Here is a 20,352-nt window from a genome sequence, read left to right as displayed (position 1 = left end):
TCATTTCCCTAATTTCTAAAAATGTTAAACATTTTTTCATATATTTATTGGCCACTTGCATTTCATCTTTTTAGAAGTGTCTGTTTAGTTCATTTGCCCAATTATTAATTGGGTTATTTGTTTGGTGTAAAGTTTTTTGAGCTCTTAGATATTAATCCTTTGTCAGAAGAGTAGCTAGCAAAGATTTTTCTCCCATTCTATAGGTTCTCTCTTCATATTCCTAATTGTTTCCTTTGCTGGCGGAAGCTTTTTAATTTGATGCCATTCCCTTTGTTAACTTTTGGCATTATTTCCTAAACTTTAGGGATCTTATTGAGAAAGTCATTGCCTGTGCCTTTGTCCTAGGGTGTTGACCCTAGGTTCTCTTCTAGGAGTTGCATATTTTCTTGTTTAACTTTGATCCATTTTGAGTTGGTTTTTATGCAGGTTAAGAGATAGGGTGTAGTTTCATTCTTCTATATAGGGATAACCAGTTTCCCAGTGCCATTTTTTTAAAAAGCCTGTCTTTTCTCCAATGTATGTTTTTGGCACTTTTGTCAAGGATCTGATGACTATGGATATGTGGATTTGTCTCTGTCTTTTATTCTGTTCCATTGGTCTATGTGTCTGTTTTTATGCCCATACCATGCAGTGTTTGTTACTATAGCTCTGTAGTATAATTTGAAGTTAGGTATTGTGATGCCTCCCAGTGCTAGATTTTTAAGCTTCTCTTCAATATTGGCTTCATTTCATAATTGAATAAATTAATTTAATACATAAATTATTAGGTGTTTTGATATAGAAAGGAAATTTTTTGCTTTTTTCAGTTTTGAGGATGCTCATACTTTGTTCAATGTGTTTTTTACAGTGTCCATTTATGGAATTTGGTTTTATGATAAGGAAGAATGCCAAAGAATTGCAGAACTTATGAAAAAGTAAGTGTTGAGAAGCTAAACATTTTTCAGGACCTGATGCTTTTGTTGTATTTCTAAGTGTTTGCAACTACACCATAATCTTAACAGGATACATCTCTTATAGCACTCATTTTCACAGTGGTCAGGAAAACATTTATTACTACTTAATGAATGAAAAGTAGACATAAGAAATGATTTGCTACATTTTCATTAGATTTATCATTTGAGAATGACTCAACTCTTTTTATTCTGCCTATGTGAAATACATGAAATGTGAGTTGTTCCAGATGGCAGTTTTCCTTAATATTTTCGTTTGTAAATTTGCATTTTTTTTCTTTGAAAAGTTATCAATGTGTCTATCAGTAAAAAGAACATTCAGAGCTGTCCTAAAAGGCTGCTCCAGATTCTCTAACATTTTCCATTTCCTTTCTTCCTTAAAATACTTTGCATCATCTGTGTGTCCATGTTTGTAGGAGCTCTGAATATCCTCCTATCTCAAGTGTCAAACACCAAGTACTTAGGATAGTCTTCATGTTCCATCTGTGGGAAACTTTTTACATTATTATTGCCTGACTTCCCACTCTTGACTTCCCTGATTGCATTGAAAGGAAGGCACAGATCATGCAGGCCTGTAATCCCAGCAATTTTGGAGGCTGAGACAGAGGATTGCAAGTTTGAAGCCAGCCGCAGCCACTTAGTGACACCCTCAGCAACTTAGTGAGACCCTGCCTCAAAATAAAAAAATAAATAAATAAAAAAGAACTGGGGATGTAGCTCAGTGGTAAAGTACTCCTGGATTAGATCCCCAGTATCAAAAAAAAAAAAGGAAAAGAAAAAGAGAGAAGGGCCCAAGTAAGCGTGCTCTCTGCTCCGATTGGTCCATTTTGATCAGTTCTTGAGCACTAGGGCTGCTTACTGTGAGGCAGTTATTTCCCTGATATTTATGAGGATGGGTAAGAATGAAATAAGTTTCCTACCAGTGCTGACTCTCAGCCTGGGACTGGACTCAGTCAAGCACATAGGACAGCTGCTGCCCATGTGGATATGATGCTGCAGCTTTGTCTGCAAAAGTACTAATTTCCATTTTAAAATCCTGAGGCAGTAAAATGATTAAAAGTTGACCCCAAGGAAATGAAAAATGGGGAACACTTTTTTTAAATAAAAAAAAATTGATTACTGAAAATCTAGCTTGCAAGAGCTAATTTTAGATAACTAGCTCAAGTTGCAGATGGTGATTAAGTATTTTCAAACTGGTATTTAACACTATAACAATGAGTTCCTAGAACATTCATGTTATTGTAAATCGTGCAGTGGATAATAATAGCAGGATTTTTCATATAGATTAAAAAATACCCTGTAGCTCAGCCAAGAAGCGATGGTAAAATTGTCAGCATTTTGCAGTAATTACTTAACAGCTCGGTCAGGAAATTGATTATTTACTAGCAATAAGCAGCCAACTTGTGCAGAGAGACCCCTGCCCCAGTTAGAATTAAATCTTTCAGTAACTTCTCAGATCTCTTTTTACTGTAAACTTCATAACAATAATAAAAGAATTTGAACTGAAAGTCAAAGCACACAAAGGAAAAGGCATTTTTCTCAACATTGCCTTGCAACACATAGAAGCAATCTGGTCTCCCTCTGTGTTGTTTTCAGGGCAGCAAAATGCACTCTTCATATCATTGCTGTAAATGGCTTTTAAAATGCTCCTGTTTCAAAATTAGGATGGATTCTGCACTGTGTCTGTACTGCCAAGGAACTTCAAGATTTGAGTCGCTACTCTCAAACTTGCTTTGGCTTCAAGGCACTCTGGGACAAGAAAGGGAGAAAAAAATTCTCTGTCATGCATTTCCCTCACTGCTTGAAAACTCTAATTAGGGCTTTCTTAGCAGTGAATGACTGAGTCCTTTCAAGTGCTCTAAACTAGGAGTTGGCAAACTAACTTCTGAAAGAGACCAGATAGTGAATATTTTAGGCTTTGCAGGCCATATGATCTCTGTTGCAGCTACTCAACTCTGCCACAGTCCTATGCATAAACAAATAAGTCAGGGCTGATTCTAATTTTCTTTTCAAAAGCAGGTGGAGCACTGGCTTTGACCTGCTCCTTATAGTTTGTTGACCCCTACTTGAGATTCATAGATGTAGTCAATCAACTCAAGACCTCTCCTCTCATTTGAGGTATCATTTGAGGTGAGGTCTTCTTTCAATTCCTAAAGTGTATTTTTAATATGGTTGTAACAGAATGAAAACATTTGGGTAAGAACTGGGATGGTTTTTAAAGCCATGTGTGTTGAATTGTTTTTTCTTGTGTGGCTCTTCCCCTCTCTTTTTCTAGCCTAACTCAATATGAACAGTTGAAAGCCCATCGGGGAGCTGGAGCAGGAATCTCCCCAGTGATGCCCAATTCTGGAGAGGGCAAAGAAGTAGATATCTTAAGAATGCTTACCAAAGCCAAAGATGAATACACAAAGGTGAGCTTTTGCCCTTTCTTGTGATACATACTTAAATTCCATTGTGGGAATATTGTCATTGAGAAAGACTGGTTACTATTCCAAGCAAAATTGTATGGAAACAAAATGTTTATTTGCTTTTAGTAGGCTAAAGGAAACTGCTTGTAAACAAATTAAAAGGTAGCCTGAGAAATCAATAGTCTTCATATAAACAAACAGTATACAGTTAGAAGATGTACTAGGAAAGAAGATGCCATTAATAGTAGTGACAAACTGCATAAAATCCTTTGTAATAAAATTCACACACACACAAAAAAAATGGGCAAAACCCATAGAGGAAAACTTAATAATTCTTGGAAGGCATAAAAATAGACTTGAACAGATGTAATTATATGCCCTGTTTTCAGATGAGAAGATTCAACATAATGCTCTCAGTTCTCCTTAAATTCATAAATTTGAAATGATCCCTAAACAAATACCACTGGTTTCTTTTCTTCTTCTTCTTCTTCTTTTCCTAGAGCTAAACAAGTTGACTGTAAGGTTCATGTAAAGAAATGTACAATGAATAACAGTTGGGAAATCCCTAGCAAAAAACAATAATATTAGCATGCATAGGGGCGAAGGGACACAAAGGGGTAGGGGTGAGAGGCAAGGGCAGAACAATCTCTACCTGATATTAAAGTGTGATGTTAAAAATTGAATTCTAAACTTTTAAAACAGTGCAAATTGATGTCATTGATATATAAACAGTCAGATGAACCAATGGAATAGATGAAAAGGTCCAGAATTAGATCCAAGCCTCTGTGAAATTTAGGATATGATAAAGGTAATTATTTCAGCTATTTGAATAGATTTTTAAATAAAACGTTTTTAGGCAGCTGGTATAAATTGGAATAGTACAAAATTGAATCTGTACTTCATACCATATACCAGGGTACATTCCAAGTGTATTAGAAATTCATATAACAAAAGATAACTTACAAGGATTTCTTTGCAATCTAGGAAAAGAGAAATCTTACAAACTATGCCTTAAAAGCAGTTAATTTCAACTACATAAAAATAAACAGTGGGTATTTTTTCAAAGTTTAAAAAAAGAAACAAAGTGAAAAGTTATGAAAACAACTGAGAAAAAAAATTTGCACCTAAAATATAGGAAGTGGGCTAATTTCCCTATTTTATAAAGAGTTTCCAAAAATTGAGAAGTAAAAGATTAACACTCTGTAGAAAAATGGGCAAAAAATAAAGTTAAGAAGAAAGAAAATAAAAATCTTAGAATTGGAAACTAGCTAAAATAAGTATATGTAACTGAATATCATATTGTGACATAATTATTTAGAAAAAAGAAGAATGACTTCAAAATAAAGTGTTTGAACCAAACAGTCTTAGTGGGTTATATTTTAAGGGTAAAAGAATTACAAAGAAATTATGAATGTAAGTGGTTTTATTGTTAGTAGGAATATTAGTATTATAATTTCTCAACTGTTATGAATATAATAAATAAGAAATTATATTAATGTGTCTGGACCCAAATCCTCAGTGGAAGAATAAAAAAAAAGGAAATCAAATAAAATTGTATAATGTTAAATATTAAGTGGAAATATCAATATTAGTTTTCACATTTTGTTTCTTAACTATAGAAACAAAAAATACAGAGTTCCCTGAAAAGATTTAGAAATAAGTGACAACCCCGTAGCAATAAGCACTTCTATCATCCAGATTGTTCTTTCTAAGTATTATTTGACCCTAAAAGGTATCGGGGGTCTTTGGAGAAATTTCAAATTGCAGTTCTGTGATATTAAAGTCACACTGAAGTATCTTGTGAAACATGCATGGTTTTGGAGATTTAATTTAGCCCATCACTTTATACTATACCCATGGTTTGGACTATTTCCTCCCTCATTTTGTTTGCCTTTCAGAATCCACATATCCTTCCAGGTCACTCTTTACATGGAATTTTCCAGATTTCTTCAGTCAAATTACTGTCCCTGTAAACCTTTCTTCTATCCGTGTTGTCCCCTCTCCCACACACAGTCTGCTTCTATTTAAACTTATTTTGTTCTTCCTCACTTATTACATTTAAGTCAGCTTCTCCCACAACACTATAAATTCGTTGAGATCAAAATAGTGTTATATTCATCTTTATATCCCCATAGTTTTGTTGTTATAGTGTTGACATGAAATGAAGATGTTTAATTAGACAGCATAGACTGTTTTTCTATAAAAATCAAATACATATTATATCATTTTCTCTAACTGTGAGATAAATAGTAGAAGAAATTATTCCTTACTCCATTAACAGCCATATGATATAATGTAACTTTCTGGAAGCACCTGCACAATCGTGTACTTTCCTGGTTTAAATGCTTGGTATTTCATTGCCTGGCGTATGAACCCTTGGGCTCTTTAGGCCTCCAAAAACATGGCCTCAGGTTATTCTTAACCCCACTATCTTCTACAAATATTTGAAACTCCTGCCAAACAGAATAGCAATTTCACTTCCTAAAAATGCCTTCTTGCCTTTTCTCATGCTGTCCCCTCCCTTTCTTCACCCAGCCACATATGATCAGCCTTCCAAGGCCCATTTCAATTGTTCTTTCTCCATAATTTAATCTGACCTACTCAAATGGAGGTATGTGTCCTCTGTTGACTGTCCCTGTAAACCCTTCTTCTATCTGTGCTGTCCCCTTTCCCACACACAGATGTTTCGGAAAATCAGATTGTGAGTAAAGTGGTTCTGAGGTGTAATGAAAGGTGGGAAAGGGAAAGAGGGTAAGAGAGAAAGAAAACAAAGATTTTCCTCAGAACTCTTGTGGGGAAATGAGTCTCCATTACTGGAAGTGTCTAAAAAGAGATCGAAAGATTATCTATTAGGGATGTTATAAAAGAATTTCATTTTTCTAGATAAGTATTAAACTAAGATTTCTGAGATCCTTTTCAATTCTAGAATTCTTTTTTGGTCAGTTTTATTTTTAAAATTAGTTTTTATTATTTTAAATTTTTAACTGAAAAATAAAATTACATATATTACGGTGTGTCTCAAGATTTTGTACATGTATACATTATGGAATGACTAAATCAAACTTAATCAACACATGCACTACCCCACATGTAATATTTTTTTGTATGTGGTAAGAACACTTAAAATCTACTTTCTTAGCAACTTTCAAGTATACAGTGTATAGTTATTAATTATAGTCACCATGATACATTCTCGATCTCTTGAGTTTATATCTTCCTTTCTAATTTTATATCCTTTAGGCAACATCTCCCCAATCTCCCCACCCTCAGCCTCTGATAGTCACCATTCTACTCTCTGCTTCTATGAGTTCTATTTTTTTAAATTCCACATAAAAGTGAGATCATGTGACCTTTGTCTCTCTGTGCCTGGTTGATTTCACTTGATGTAAGCCCTCAGGGTTCATCCATGTTTTCACAAATGACAGGATTTCCTTCTTAATATCCCATTATGAATATATACCACATTTTCTTTATCTGATTGTCTGTTAATGGACACTTAGGTTGATTCCATATATTTCCTATTGTGAATAATGCTGTGATGAACTTGGGAGTGTGATATTTCTTTGACATTTTGATTTCATATTCTCTGGATATATACCCATAAGTTGGATAGCTGGATTTTATGGTAGTTCTATTTTTGACTTTTTGAGGAACCTCCATATTGTTTTTCATAATGGTTGTACTAATTTACATTCCTACCAACAATGTAAGGGTTCCCTTTTCTCCACATCTTTACCAACACTTGTTATGTTTTGTCTTTTTGTGGGGTTGGAGGATTCCAGGTATTGAACTCAGGGGCACTCAACCACTGAGCCACATCCCCAGCCCTATTTTATATTTTATTTAGAGACAGGGTCTCACTGAACTGCTTAGCAACTCGCCATTGCTGAGGCTGACTTTGAACTCTCCTCCTCCTGCCTCAGCCTTTCAAGCCACTGGGATTACAGGCAGGGGACGCCTTGTCTGGCATGTTCTGTCTTTTGGATAGTAGCCATTCTAACTGGAGTGAGGTGATATTGTGGTTTTCATTTGTATTTCCACACATGCCGGGCAAGGTTTTACCACAGAGCTACACCCCAATCTGAGCACTTTTTAAATATGCTTGTTGGCCATTTGTATATCTTCTTTTGAAAAATGTTTCCTCAGGTCCTTTGCCCATTTTTAAAATCAGGTTATGTTTTCTTACTTTTGAGTTGTTTGAGTTCCTAATGTATTTTGGATATTAAGCCCTTAGCACATGTAGAGTTTGCAGAATATTTTCTCCCGTTCCACAAGTTATCTCTTTACTCTGTTGTTTCATTGCTATACAGAAACTTTTCAATTTGATGCAATACTAGTTGCCTATTTTCAGTTTTATTGCCTGTCCTTTGGGGTCACAGCCAAAAAAAATAATTGTCCAGACCAATGTCATAAAGCTGTTTCCATATATTTTTTTCTAGTAGTTTTGAAGTTTTAAGTTTTAAACTTAAGTCCCTCTAAAATTCTTCACTTCATGAAAATCCCAAGAAGTAAAAGAGGAAAAGTTTTGAGCTATATGTAAATATATGATATTGGTGAAGTAAGGCCTAGTAACACAACTTTTTATAGGAAGCTAATAAAATAATATAAAAATTTAATTTTTGCTAGTATTTTATGCTTTCTCTCTTTAGGAACAACTTTCTGTGAATATGCTTTAAAGTATAGTATTAATTTGTGCACCATCTCCCTTTATCTCCTCATTTAACTTGTAGTTGAAATCCAAGTGTGCAGTAAAATAACCATTATAAAGTTCAGTAAGAAAAAGAACCAGGGCCAGCAATGATGTGTAGGCTGCATAGCGAGGTTCTGAATATTCAGTAGTGGACTGTGTTTGTTGACTTAAGACAAGAATGCTTCTTTTTTACATATAGTGGTGATTTATTTAAGAAATTGTCTTTTGATGTTCAACGAGGAAATTCTAAAAAGTGTAAAAATAAGAAAAGGTACATATACATAATAGAATACTATTCAGCCATAAATATAGATGACATCCTTTTTTGGATGGATCTGAAAGAGATTACGTTAAGTGAAACAAGTCAGACGTAGAAAGACAAATACTACATGATCTCACTCATTTGGAATCTAAAAACGTTAACCTCAGAAAATAGAATAGTGGTTACCAGAGACTGAGGTTGGGAGGGAGGTTGAGGATGGGGAGAGATTAGTCAATGGGTTCAGTGTTACAGTTAAGAGAAATCAGTTCTAGTGTCCTGTGACACAGTCTGGTGACTATAGTTAACAATAATGGACATCTCAAAATAGCTAGAAGAGAGGTTTTTGTATGTTCTTGCCACAAGGAAGTGGTAAATCTATGAAGGATAGATACATTAATTAACCTGATTTGATCATTAAACAATATGTAGCATATCAAAGCATCACATTGTATCGCACAGATATGCACAATTGTTATGTATCAATTTTTAAATCTTTAATTAATAAAAGAAAAAGTACCTATAGTCCATAACCCCCAATTGTCTACTTTTGACACTTTCAGTTTATTTTCTTTCAGACATTTCTCTTGGCATAGACACATATATTTGTGTATGTGTGCTTGATAAAATGGGATTATGTGACATAGTTTTTTTGGTTTTAAAGAAATGCTTCAGGTTCTCCATGAAGAATCCATTACATTTGTTTTCAAAAGATATGCTTTTTCTCAAGTATTTTAAAGTTATTTGGATTGAAAGGAGCATAGAAAATTAAACTGGAAAATTAGCTACAAAGCATTGAGGTGAATGATGTTTAATTCTGAGAAATTTGATTAAAACCAAGTTTTACAAAGCAGGGCCTCTCAGAGAGGTAGACAGTTGTAGTGACACAGAAAATAGCTTCTAGAGACACAGTATAAGTGGAAAAAGCTACCTGCAAGTATAAGGAGAGGCAAAACCACCTCTTGGCCCATCTAGATATCAGCATGGGGAAGGTGGGGAAAATGTGTTTTCTTTATTTGAAATTTAGTGCATAGAAAATGAAGAGGTATAGAAAGGGTTATCAGGTGAAAGTAAATACCTACTTTATTTTAAATAGCAGAAGTGAAAGGCACTTCATACTAAAATCTTGTAAGTGACTATATCTCAGTATATTCTCGTCTTGCCTTATCTTGGTTATCCATGTCGTAGGACACTCAGGTCAGCTATCCATACAGCCATACCATCATCACCATCATTCACCTAAGAATGAGAAATAACACTTTATGACTCATAAAGTGATTTTACATCCCACTTAATATTAGTACCACACACCCAAATGATTGACAGAATTCTTGAAAGAAAATAGATTGTTGTATGGTTAACCCTACAAATGTTAAGTATACACCGTGGTAATAGATCTCATGCCTCTATATCCTTGAAAATAAAAGTATACCCCAATAACTGGAAAAAAGCATTGGGAAGCTTGGGCTCCTGAGGGACAAGATTGTGTTTATAGCTCATTCTATGTCAGGTACAGTGTGAAATGTTTTGTAGCCTGAGGCCTGGACTGTATAGTTGAAACTAGTGATGCTATAGAGAATCTGTAGTACAGAAGGTGGTGTTTTATAGTGTTTTATTTGATGTTTTAACAAAATAGACACCAACATCATTGCTGTTCTTTTGTTATGAATCCCACTGTGTTAGCAATTGCATGGTTGGTTAGATTAATGGATGTTAATGAGTCAGCATTTGAAATGATGAGGCTTGTCTCTTGTCTCTTTCTCTATGAAATTCTAATTTGTAGTGAGTGGCTCAGAACACTCAGATTTGAATTATTATGTTTATGCAAGAAGTCATTTATTAAATAAAGATGACATTAGTAATTTTTAAATCAGTGATTTGACTCAGCTCTTATTTCTGAGTTTGTAGACCAAAAAGGTTTAGTTGCTTTGATGCAATATATTCAGTAACTCTGTCACAAATGAAGGGACAAACCTGTACTCTAGTCCAGATATGTTATTTAAGGAATTGTTTCTGTAATTATCATTGAAAAGCATTAGACTACATCTTTTAAGACTTATTACTTAAGCAATAGATACTGTTTCAATTATCCAAGTGTTTGAGAACTCTAGACCCTTCAGGCTGGTGGGGTTGGCAATATTTTAGGGCATTGATTTGTAGAACTAAGAAAAATCAAATTTAAATTTGATTTATACCCAAATATACTCAAACCACAGAAATTTAAGGAATTATCCCTTGTTCATGAAACTATCCAGAAGAAAAAAAACAAGTAATCACCTACCAATTAGATAAGAAGCAGAAGGTGTTTGTTTTTTCCATTTCAGTGTAAAACCTGTTCTGAGCCAAAACAGATAACTAGTTCATCTGCTATCTATGACAACCCCAATCTCATCAAACCAATCCCAGTAAAACCCAGTGACAACCAGCAGCAGCGCATACCTCAGCCCAACCAGGTGAGTTTTTATACTCAGCCTCTCTGTAGAATTCCTACAGAACTTTTACCCAGAGTGTATCAGCAGAGGGCCTGGTGCTATTGAAGAATGCTTAAGGTCAATCTAAGAAAGATTTCAAATTAGAGATTTTTTTTTTATTATTAATGATTCATTTTTCCTAGACCAAGGGTTAAAGTTTTTACTTTGGGTATTTACCACCTTCTGTGCTTATGTCTTGTGGACTTGAACTCCTTAGAAGATACGTTTTAAAAGCCACCATCAGATGACCAATAACATTGTCCAAGGTAACAGAAACATTTCCCACTGGTTCTATTTCTTTCGGGGGTAGGTGGTTTCCAAGACCACTGAAAGAACAACCACCAAGGCCACAAAACTGAATTTAACATTTCTGAGCACTTTCTTTATGCCCAGTACACGGCTAGGTAGGCACCATGTATATAGAATGGGCTATCTATTCTCAGGGAGCTCACAGTCTAAAGGAGTAGTTTAAAAATCCCCTGTAGAAAGAGGAAGGGAGGGAAAATGAAGGAAATGAAAAAGGAGGGAGACAATAAAGTTGTATATGTATATATATGAATATGGCATAATGAATCCCAACATTATATATAATTACAATACACCATAAACTTTTTTAAAAATAAAAATCCCTGTGAACCTGATGACTGTCACTGTATTTGCAATTTAAAACATAAAAGTATAGCAGCTTTTTTGTCAGTGTATGTTTATATATTATATATATACATACATATATGTATATTTCAGAATAAGATAGCAATAACAAAACTCACTAATCTGAAGTTCCCATTATTGATTGCAAATATAATGTGTCTGTCATTTTGTCATGGTTATTCCTGATTAGGGCTTTTTTCAAGGAATTAATTTAAACCAATTCTGAAAATGAACATGGAACCAAAGATGAAGACTAGCTAATGAAAGTCTTATTTGGATTTTTCAAAACAAGAAATCCTTTCTCATTTTTTTTAGCTTTCTTTTTATTGCTTCCCATGGAAAATTTTATTATATTTTAATAGAGAAACCAGAATATGGAATATTGACTTTAGAATGGAGTTTACGTTTTCTTAGTGCAACATTGCAGAAGGTGACTGAAAGAGGTAGAGTCGATCCAAAGAGGAGGAGAAGAGCTCTCTAGCTGGCTGGCCAAAACAGAGTGTACATATCTGATAACCTTTTTTATAAAGTTGAAAAGATCAAGTTATATTAAATGACTTATGTTTCTTTCCAGCCCTAGATTTCTATAATTCCATGAAAAGCTATCAGGAACCCTGAACTCCTCATATTCCTGTGTATTCTCAATACCTCTTGTACTCTGCAGGCTAGGGTGGACTTCCTGTTGTAAAGATTGTTTATCTGTTAGTATATGTAATTTTGTACCATAGTTGTCTCTAATCTATGAACCCCAGGCCCCTCAAGGATCACATGCCTACTTTATCAATTAGCACACATGAAAATATATTGACTATTTTAGGAGCAGGAGGGGAAAATGCTATGAAAGTATTTGACATTAAAAAGTAAGTCTCAAATTTTTCATGTTTATAATTTTTTCATTCTCTGATTGATCCTTTGTAAATAGGATGAATTATCAGTTAGGTAAGTTATGTTTCATAACCCCCCTTCCATAATTGTATGTGAACCCATTTTCAGATATCTGTATTTTTTCCAGACTTTAGAACCTGAACCCCAACACTTATCCTTGACAGCTCTGTTTGGGAAGCAAGACAAAGCTACCTACCAGGAAACTATAGAGCTCCCCCATACTGTCCAGCAGCAACAGCAGCAGCAGCAGCAGCAAGAAAAGTTTCCAATTAGGCAGGGAGTTGTACGCTCTCTGTCCTATGAGGAGCCCAGAAGGCAGTCACCTCTCATGGAGAAACAGCTCTGTCCAGCCATTCAAAAACTCATGGTCAGGAGCACAGACCTGCAACCACTGTCAGAGTTGCCTGAACAGAGGCCCTGTGGAAATGGAAGCTCCCATTCTGCTGGGGAAATTGTTCCTGGGCCTCTCCAGCCAGGGTCTCCCCATAACATCAGGACTTTGCATGCTGGACACAGTGCTTCCAGAACCCAGAACCTGTTAGAGAAGCTCCAGAGTGCCCCAGGGGCAGCAAACAAGTACAACATTAGTACACCAGCACCTGCAAGCCCAGTTGCCCCCAACAGCAGCAGAACCTTCTCTGCTGCCACTCCCGTGACTCCAGGCAAGGGTCTAGCCCAGCCACAACTGGTGTATTTCAATGGCTCCCTTCCGCCTCAGATGCCAGGACAACAGGCCCACGGAAAGGGACAGTCCACACTGCCAAGACAAAGACTCCCAGTCTCTGGCAGTCAGACGAGCAGCCCTGGGGTGATCTCCCCTCAGGAGTTATTGAGAAAGCTCCAGGTTGTACAGCAGGAGCAGCAGCTACAGACCTCTCACCGTCCAGCCTTGGCAGCCAAGTTCCCTGTGGTGACCCAGAGCTCTAGGACAGGGAAACCCTTGGAGTCCTGGATCAACAAGACATCCAGCACAGAGAAGCAGGCTCCTCTTTTGCAGGTCAGTATCTACCAGCCCCCCAAAAATGTGGTGTTACTATGATGCAGTGGAATTTATAATCTGTTTCAGTGCCATAGGAGCCAGGTATCACACATATTTCTGTTTAAAGCCACCCCTGTGCATCTTGTCATAGACTCTCCTCTCTGCCTAGAAGAAGAAACTTTCCTTTGCTTAGCAGTGTGGGAGCTCCCTCCACCCAAGTATTTTAAAAATGGATTATTTGTAGAGTTAAATCTTCATAAAACTATAAGGCCTAAAGACCAGCACAGACATGGAAAATAACCCATCATTAACTATGGAAACTTACAATTACCTGGTTTAAAATAATTCTGAAATATCAAACATCTGACTTGTTGTTTTTCTCTCCACAGTTAGTTATTGCTTGTTCATTGATTCAGTCAATGATTTTGAGCACTTCCTATATGTTAGGCATTGTGCTATACAATGATAGAGAAAACAAACTCCCTACCCCTACAAAGCCCACAGTCATGTAGTTTCTTGAAGTAAGCAGAAAACACCTAATAAAAGTAACAGCCTATTTTATGACCTCTAGATTATTGGTAGAGCTAAATGCCCATTAGGCGAGGGTTAAGTGTGCCACCTACCTCTGCCCTCCATATTTTAATTGCCAGAGAGAGGAGAATATTGTAATTTAACTGGAAACAGTGAGAAAAACCACAAGCTGTTGATCATCTGCCTATGGTGATATCTGGAGATCTGGTTTGGGATCATTTTCTCTTTGGATGGCCATAAATTCACTGAAAATATACTGATTTAAAAATCAAAAAATTCCCCCTACTTATTACACATATTACCACTGGTCTTTTTGACATGTTGTGTAACGTAACTGAAAACAGTTCCTCAGAAATCTTTTGCTTTTTTGAAAGCAAAGATGTTGGGCATGTGCCATAACTCTGTCCAGATGTTTATAACTCACCCTCACCCTCATTTCAGTGTGATATCGTCCCCCTTTTTTAAAATGTCTGTTTTTTTTCTCTTTGATAGCCTAGAATTAGAAAAGTGGGATTAATAGTCTGATTTAGATTTCTGCATATATAATTCTCTCTTCAGTACTCACAAATGTCAAGAGCCAAGTAAGGAAAGTGTACATTCTGGCAGCCCACGCTGTGCTCTTCCTAATGTGTGACTCCTTCCCTGGGGAGCATCAGCTCTCAGCACCTCTCCTCAAAATATCAAATAGGGACAAGTTAAAAGAAACAAACAGCCCATCTTCCTCTAGACCAGTTTCTGCTAAAAAGATGCCAAGGGAGTTATTATAAAATTACAGCAATTTCTATATTGCTGGCTTCTCTACCCCTTCTCATGAGCTCTTTGGGGTATTCGGAAGCTGAGAAATAACATTCCTTTTTCTTACCTGAGTTAGAAACACATAATAGCTGTAGGAGTTAGTCAGACAGGGATCAGAATGTCACTTGCATAACTGGAAAAGCCATTGGGGAACTTGGAACTTGGTTTTAGGTCTATAGCCAAGTGAGTTAGACAGACTTACCCACACAGACAGGTCACCAGCAATGCCGCCAGCACATCAGCCTGGAGAAACAGAAAATGCTCTGCAAACAGGCAGGTCCTATCGGGAGGGGACCTAGAGGGGTGAACGCCACAAATCACAGTCCCTCCTTGTGACAAATGAGGCAACAGAAGAGGTAGAAGAAGTGCTCTCAGAGGGAGCAGTCCCTCTCCTTGTTGGAGAACCTGGACTGGGAAATGTATATGCCTCAAATAAATACATGCAGCAACTCGCATGGGTGCTTGGTCCTTTAGTTTGGGGTAGTGGACAGCATCCCTGAGTAATACCAGCATTCCTAAATGCATGTTATCAATAATAATAAGAAGCCCCCAAAATAAAATATTACCCAGAGGTCAAGCTTCATATGCAATGGAAACACAACAGCTGGCAGAGTGATTGTTCCAGAGCTGCTTAGTAATGACAAAGGAAAACACATGAAGAATTGAGCAGACATCAGTTGTTTCTTAAGCTTTTCCCACCTGGTGGAGCTTTGAACAATTAATACTGAAATTCACCTGTACCCACCATTGTAAGCGAAAAGCCTCTCCACTTCTACATCTTGCATTTCAGTGGGCTGCTCCTTAATCCTGCCTCTGTGTATGTCTTTGCTGTGAGCAGGTCATCTCACCTCAGCGCACTCCTACTACAGTGGCTCCTTCTCTGCTCATGTCCCCCATGGTGTTCACTCAAGCCTCCTGCACTCCACCAAGGGAGAGGGATAATGGACTCTTGCTCCTGGGAGGCCAAGAATCACCTGCTGCACCCACCAGCCTCCTCCTGCCCCTGCAGAACCCAGAGCCCTCTGTGGTAGCCAGCAGCCCTCTCACCAGGCTGCAGCTCCAAGAAGCCCTGCTGTACCTAGTTCAGGTAAGAGGGCCCTGTCATCTCTCTTCCTTCCTTACCCAACCTGTGGACATACCTGCTGGTTGTGGCCATAAGACATAAGTGGATGCCTACTTAGTACTCCCAAGAATAAGAAGAGAGCATGTAACAACTCAGCCTGCACCCCACCAGCTTCTGAACTCAGCCAGCTAGACAATATTGATAATACTAATTGTGACACTGGATATCTTTACCCCTCAAGGGATTTGTGACTTGAAGGATTGACTAAGTCCTCCAAGCTTTCACCTGTCAGAAAAGAAGGAAGTGGTCACTGGTGAATAAACCATCACTGAGGGGACCTGGGCACTGCAGGGTGCTCAGAGAGCTTGCTGTGGAAAACAACGTAAGGCCCATCTCAGAAGTCACAATCATGAGTCCAGTAGACTATTGAACATGTAGGGAATAGATAGGGAAGCGAGTACTGACTGTGACTGCTTCAGGCACATTTTATAAATGGCTTTGAGACCTACTAATTAGGACAGGTGGTATGATTGTCTCACTTGTCTCTATGAAATAACAATGACCAAGTATAATAGCTGAAACTCATATAGAGCATTGTGCTGGGCACTGTTTTAAGTGCTTTACATATACAGACTCATTCAGTCTTTATACAAAACCCTATTATTTGTCCCATTTTACAGACATAACTGGCCTGAGGTCACATAGACAGTAAATAAGCAGAACTGGGATTCCACCGTGATCTGTCTCCAAGTGCTCCATGCCCTGTGTTATGCATGGGCATGCTAATAACAGGAGTGTTGTAAGAGACCAACTTCTGGAAGAGCATTTAGCACCCCACCTAGCAAAATGCACCCAAATATAAAGGATAGCTCTTGGAAAAGGGGATGGATACTTTTATCCAGGCAGTCTTCAGACATCTCAATTAACATATTTCATGTATTTAGGTATCTTTTTCTTGAGTAGTCTTTAAGAAAAATGTTTGTGGTACTTTGTTTAAGCACAAGATGACTTTTAAAGAGCAGACTAGGACATTGTAGTTGCCTCATTCTACTTAAAGAGACAAGAGTCTCTATTAGTGAAAAGCATTTAAAAAAAAAAAACACATTTTAGAGAGAATGAAAACAATGGAAAAAAAAAAAAAGAAAACAATGGGGCTAGAAATCAGCATCTGAGCGCAAAAGCCCAATAGCAAACTGATATTAAATAAGATCAATAAAAAATGATTGAGACTTGCTAATTTCATAAGTATCAGGATAAGAACATTTTTGCACCTTATTAAACTATCCATGACAAGTTCATGAGAATTTAGAGAGAATAAACTTCTTTACTGTGAACAATAAAGAAAAATAAATTTAAATTTGAATTTCAAAGATCTGTACTTTTCTGACCCATTTCATTTACGTCACATTGTCCCAAGACTCTACATTACTACTTAGAAATTCTGTTCCTGTTCCTTCTACTCTTTGTACATATTTCACTTCTTCCTGTGTTCTAGGCATCACCTTCCTAATGCGCTTCTAGAAGTCACTCAGGCATTCTGATTTTAGTCTCGTGTGTTAGGACACAATCTCATACATAGAACTTTGTTTTGAAGGAAAAACAGGAATAACATTACTGCTTTCATTTCATGAGAATAGTGCTATGTATGTGGTGTGAACAGGGGATAAAGGGTAGATGTGAAATGTGTATGAGTTGCTAAAGCTTTAAAGGGTTTGAGTGGGAGGGAGATGTCTCTAGAATTAAAAATCAAGGAAGCCACTAATTAGACCTGTGGTTCTTTCTCACCCATTAGCCAGACAAAAGAATTCAGAGACTCATCAGTCTAACTGCTGCCTACTTGCCAAGGCCAGAAACTTTCCACAACTTATGGGAAGATTTATACTGGCTTTGGTAAGGGACCAATGAAGTATATTGCAGATAAAATGCTAATTAATGCCTCAAACACAGTATACATATTGTGGGCAACTTGGAGAACCTTTACGAACTATCAACAGCTGGGTGTGATAGCACACACCTTAATCCCAGCGACTTGGGAGGCTGAGGTAGAAGGATCAAAAGTTCAAAGCCAGCCTCAGCAATTTAGTGATGCCCTAAGCAACTTAGTGAGACCCTGTCTCAAATTAAAAAATAAAAAGGGCTGAGGATGTGGCTAAGCACCCCTGAGTTCAATTTCCGTACAAAAAAAACAAAACAAAACAAAAAAAGAACTACCAGCAGGCTCCTAATGCAACTTTAAAACTTTCTAACCTAGATCATTTCCTTTCAGACCTGTTTTTTTTTTTTTTTTTTTTTTTGGAAGAGGGGTAGGGAGTGGTGGTGGGTCCTGGGTACTGGGTACTGAGTTTCAACATGCTAGGCAAGCACCACTAACTACACTTCCAGTTCTTTAAAAAAAAAAAAAGTTTTTTTGTGACATCCCATTAATTTGCCCAGGCTAGTCTTGAACTTGCAATCTTCTTGCCTCAGTCTCCTGAGTAGCTGAGATTACAGGCATATGCTACCAATCTGGCTGAAATCTGTCTTTTCATGCAGCTGACTCAGGCTTTTCATGGTAAACCTTGTTCACGATGCTGTGTGGCTGTGTTGCCCATGAGCACTTACTACCTCAGATACTGACTTAAAAGCCAGCAGCTCTATCCCTATCTTGCCCTCAGCTCCTTTTATCAACCTCACATAGTTAAACCCTGTGAACAGCAGAAGTGAACATCTTAGTATCTGATGCTAGTTCTGTTCCAAGATAGGAAGTCTTAGTTTCTGCCACCCAAATTACATTCCCTTGTGCCTTTTGATTTTGTTTTTCAGAATGATGACAACTTCTTAAATATAATCTATGAAGCCTATCTCTTCAGCATGACACAAGCAGCCATGAAAAAGACTATGTGAAAGCAAATCATTTTAAAATTGATTTCCAAGGTCCTTCTAGAACTCCAGCACAAGGTTCTTTTGTGTGAAGTGGTGTAAACTAAAATGTTTCTGCCTTTTTTAAAAAAGTGTGTGTAATATGAAGTAAAACGTTTTTGTATAGTTAAGTGTGTTTTGGTTTTTTTTTTTTTTTTTTTTTTTTTTTTAAGAATCGCATTCTTCAGTACACCTGGTATTAAGAAATGAATGGGTAGAAAAAGTCTTCGCCCAGGTCACACAGAAAATGCCACGCCTTTTTTTTCTTACATTTATGGGACCTTTTTAAGAATCTGGCTCTCCCTCCCTGGGAAGGGCTATTCTCTGGGCTGTTTCTTTGTTAACAGGTCTGGCTATTCAGAGCGCCATTTCCTGGTGCTGAACTCTGTTTGCTGCGGCACCTGCGGACCACCAGGTGGCAGTAAACCCCCACAAGTTAACCTACAAAACTGTTCATGAGCCTTTGGAAGTAATGATTGTTTTCTTTTACCAAAGTCAACCTGTCATTTGCAGAAATCCAGTTAGCATGTGTTACCCAGACCTTTAAAGGGAAATTATTTCTGAAGGTATTTATAGCTAGTTTCTAGAGGATGGTTGTTCTAGGATACAACAAATGGCCCAGATTCCCAGCATCACTTCATTTATCCCAGCTCCTATTGTTTCTTTTGGGCCCAAGCAGCAAGATATGCCTGCCTGTGCTTCCAAAGGAACATTCTATCATTTTTAGCAATATGTGCTGAGGGAGAGGTCATGGGAGATCGCAAAGCCTTTTCTTAGCCTTGAAGAATAGGTGGTGGATGTACAAGGGCATAACGATAAGGATTCTTCAAGCTCTGCAGCAGATTGATTTCTGTTTTCACAGAGACGAGGAAGGAGCTTAATCTTGGAAGGAGGCAGAAGAGCCCTTGCCAAGCTGTTCAGGCCCAATAGGGTCCACATGGGAATTAGTCCCTGCTGAGTATTAGTAATAAATAAAGTTTTGCATTTCTATAGTCCTTTTTATTCTTGGATCATAAAAGATCTTTAGATTACTGCTCAGCAGACAGGTTTTATTCTCATTTTGTAGATCATAAATGGAAGCCTAGGAAGAAAATAGGTTTCCTCATGGGTTCTGATACAGACTTGAACTTGAGGCTTTAGAGCTTTGTTCAGACAAATGTTAGGCAAAAATGTCTATTAGAACAACACCTCCCCCCTCTTCTGCATGGGAGGACTTTTCTTCTAAGGAGAAAAGGTGGGCGGAGAAGGAGTTGACTTTTACTAAACCCTTGTTCTGCCCTGTGCTTTGAGGAGTCTACTGTGTTACCTTCCAATATGAGGGAGAGATGGCGTCTTTGTTTTTTGATATTTCCTATAACATCTGATATAGTGATAAATCCATGTGAAGCTCTCTTAAAATACTTGAAATAATTAATTGCATCTATATCTCATATTCTCATGTGAGACTGGGGCAAGGAAAGAGGCATACATGAATCGGTTATCCCCAAATCAATGCTAAGAGTGTTGCTTTGGCGACATATCCACTAAAATTGGAACAAAATCAATGATATGCTTACTTGCTGGCCAATCTTTAAAAATAATTTCTTTAAGGACTGAGGATGTAGCTCAATGGTAGAGTGCCTGCTTACCATGCATGATGTTCTGGGTTCCATCCCCAACACCACAAAAATAAGTAAATGAAATAAAAATAAAAGTAATAAAAATTTTTAATTCTCTTTGATTGTAATGACTGTCGGGGATTGTAGGGAGAGGTTAATTTCAATCTCAATCTT

At 37.3% G+C, this 20,352-nt stretch overlaps 1 protein-coding gene across 3 annotated transcripts in view; it reads left to right on the top strand.

The window, feature by feature from the left end:
• Positions 1 to 18,706, top strand: part of Dcp1b (decapping mRNA 1B) — a 50,203-nt gene extending 31,497 nt beyond the window's left edge. For 2 of the 3 annotated variants that reach the window (XM_047548293.1, XM_047548296.1), the window contains 6 exons: positions 848 to 914; positions 3,226 to 3,361; positions 10,632 to 10,760; positions 12,442 to 13,311; positions 15,458 to 15,706; positions 18,485 to 18,706. In XM_047548293.1, coding sequence (XP_047404249.1) covers positions 848 to 914; positions 3,226 to 3,361; positions 10,632 to 10,760; positions 12,442 to 13,311; positions 15,458 to 15,706; positions 18,485 to 18,565 — 1,532 coding nt within the window. In that variant the 3' untranslated portion in view covers positions 18,566 to 18,706. The remainder of the gene's footprint in view (positions 1 to 847; positions 915 to 3,225; positions 3,362 to 10,631; positions 10,761 to 12,441; positions 13,312 to 15,457; positions 15,707 to 18,484) is intronic. The other variant, XM_047548294.1, reaches the window with a different exon arrangement.
• Positions 18,707 to 20,352: the final 1,646 nt, after the last annotated feature.

Source organism: Sciurus carolinensis, chromosome 4, assembly GCF_902686445.1.
Source record: "Sciurus carolinensis chromosome 4, mSciCar1.2, whole genome shotgun sequence".
In the NCBI taxonomy this organism is placed as follows: domain Eukaryota; kingdom Metazoa; phylum Chordata; class Mammalia; order Rodentia; family Sciuridae; genus Sciurus; species Sciurus carolinensis.
Note: the sequence above shows the minus strand (reverse complement) of the source record. Positions and strands in the feature narration are given on the sequence as shown.